At 34.8% G+C, this 818-nt stretch overlaps 1 protein-coding gene across 2 annotated transcripts in view; it reads left to right on the top strand.

The window, feature by feature from the left end:
• Positions 1-277, top strand: part of LOC140361881 (diacylglycerol kinase zeta-like) — a 128,212-nt gene extending 127,935 nt beyond the window's left edge. The window contains exon 34 of one of the 2 annotated variants that reach the window (XM_072447779.1): positions 1-277. This exon is cut by the window's left edge and continues 74 nt beyond it. In XM_072447779.1, the coding sequence (XP_072303880.1) occupies positions 1-43 (43 nt within the window). In that variant the 3' untranslated portion in view covers positions 44-277. The other variant, XM_072447788.1, reaches the window with a different exon arrangement.
• The last annotated feature ends 541 nt before the right edge of the window (positions 278-818 follow it).

Genomic DNA, 818 nt, shown 5'->3' with positions numbered 1-818 from the left:
TTCACAGATGATCCTGAGGGAGGACCAGGAAACTGCGGTCTGAACTGGATTCAATCGGAATCTACTGGTCCAAACTGGAACGAACGGGACTTGAGTTTTGGTCTGAACTAAGACCAACCAGTCTGACCCTGAAAGAACTGGTCCAAACTGGTCTGAACTAGATTCTGCTGCTGGAAAGAACTGGTCCAAACTGGAATTGACTGGAATGGAACGTGGACTTCACAAGGACTAAACCAGGACTAAACCTATAAAACCATATAGCGACTGAAGATTATATTGAAGTTCTTGATGAGGGATTCCACTAGGTTGTTATTAATTGTGACTATGACTATGTCTATTTTTAAATGGGACCAAATGTCGAGATTTGATTATAGGGCTAGAATTTTGACACTGCATGCTTTTTCTGACCAGAAATTTCCAGACCACAATGTTATTTTTACAATAATTAAATTAATAATCAATTCAAACCAAGAAAATATCTTGTTTAAAATGCCCAAGTGCTCTTATCGGATGAAAGACAATTGAAAGAACATTTTTTTCTATATTTACCCTTCATTTATACACCTTTTTTTTTATGGCCTTAAATTCATGATGGAGACTTAAAAACTGTCACTTTTTTGTGTTTTGTTTAAAAAAAAAATCAAAAAAACTTTGATGTTTGCCATTTTACATGAATTAAAAGTGAATGTTATAAATTCTTGTGAAGCTGATTGTGAAATGTAAAAAATTTAAGCCATCTCATTTTCAGTCCAGTGAATAGTTTTTTGTTCAATAATCATATTTAATATCTCGTTTACGTGGGGCACTCACACACGGCC

This window comes from Eucyclogobius newberryi, unplaced genomic scaffold, assembly GCF_026437365.1.
Source record: "Eucyclogobius newberryi isolate DKJ021-1_F unplaced genomic scaffold, fEucNew1.0.hap1 SCAF_1, whole genome shotgun sequence".
In the NCBI taxonomy this organism is placed as follows: Eukaryota; Metazoa; Chordata; class Actinopteri; order Gobiiformes; family Gobiidae; genus Eucyclogobius; species Eucyclogobius newberryi.
This window is presented reverse-complemented; position numbering and strand designations above follow the sequence as displayed.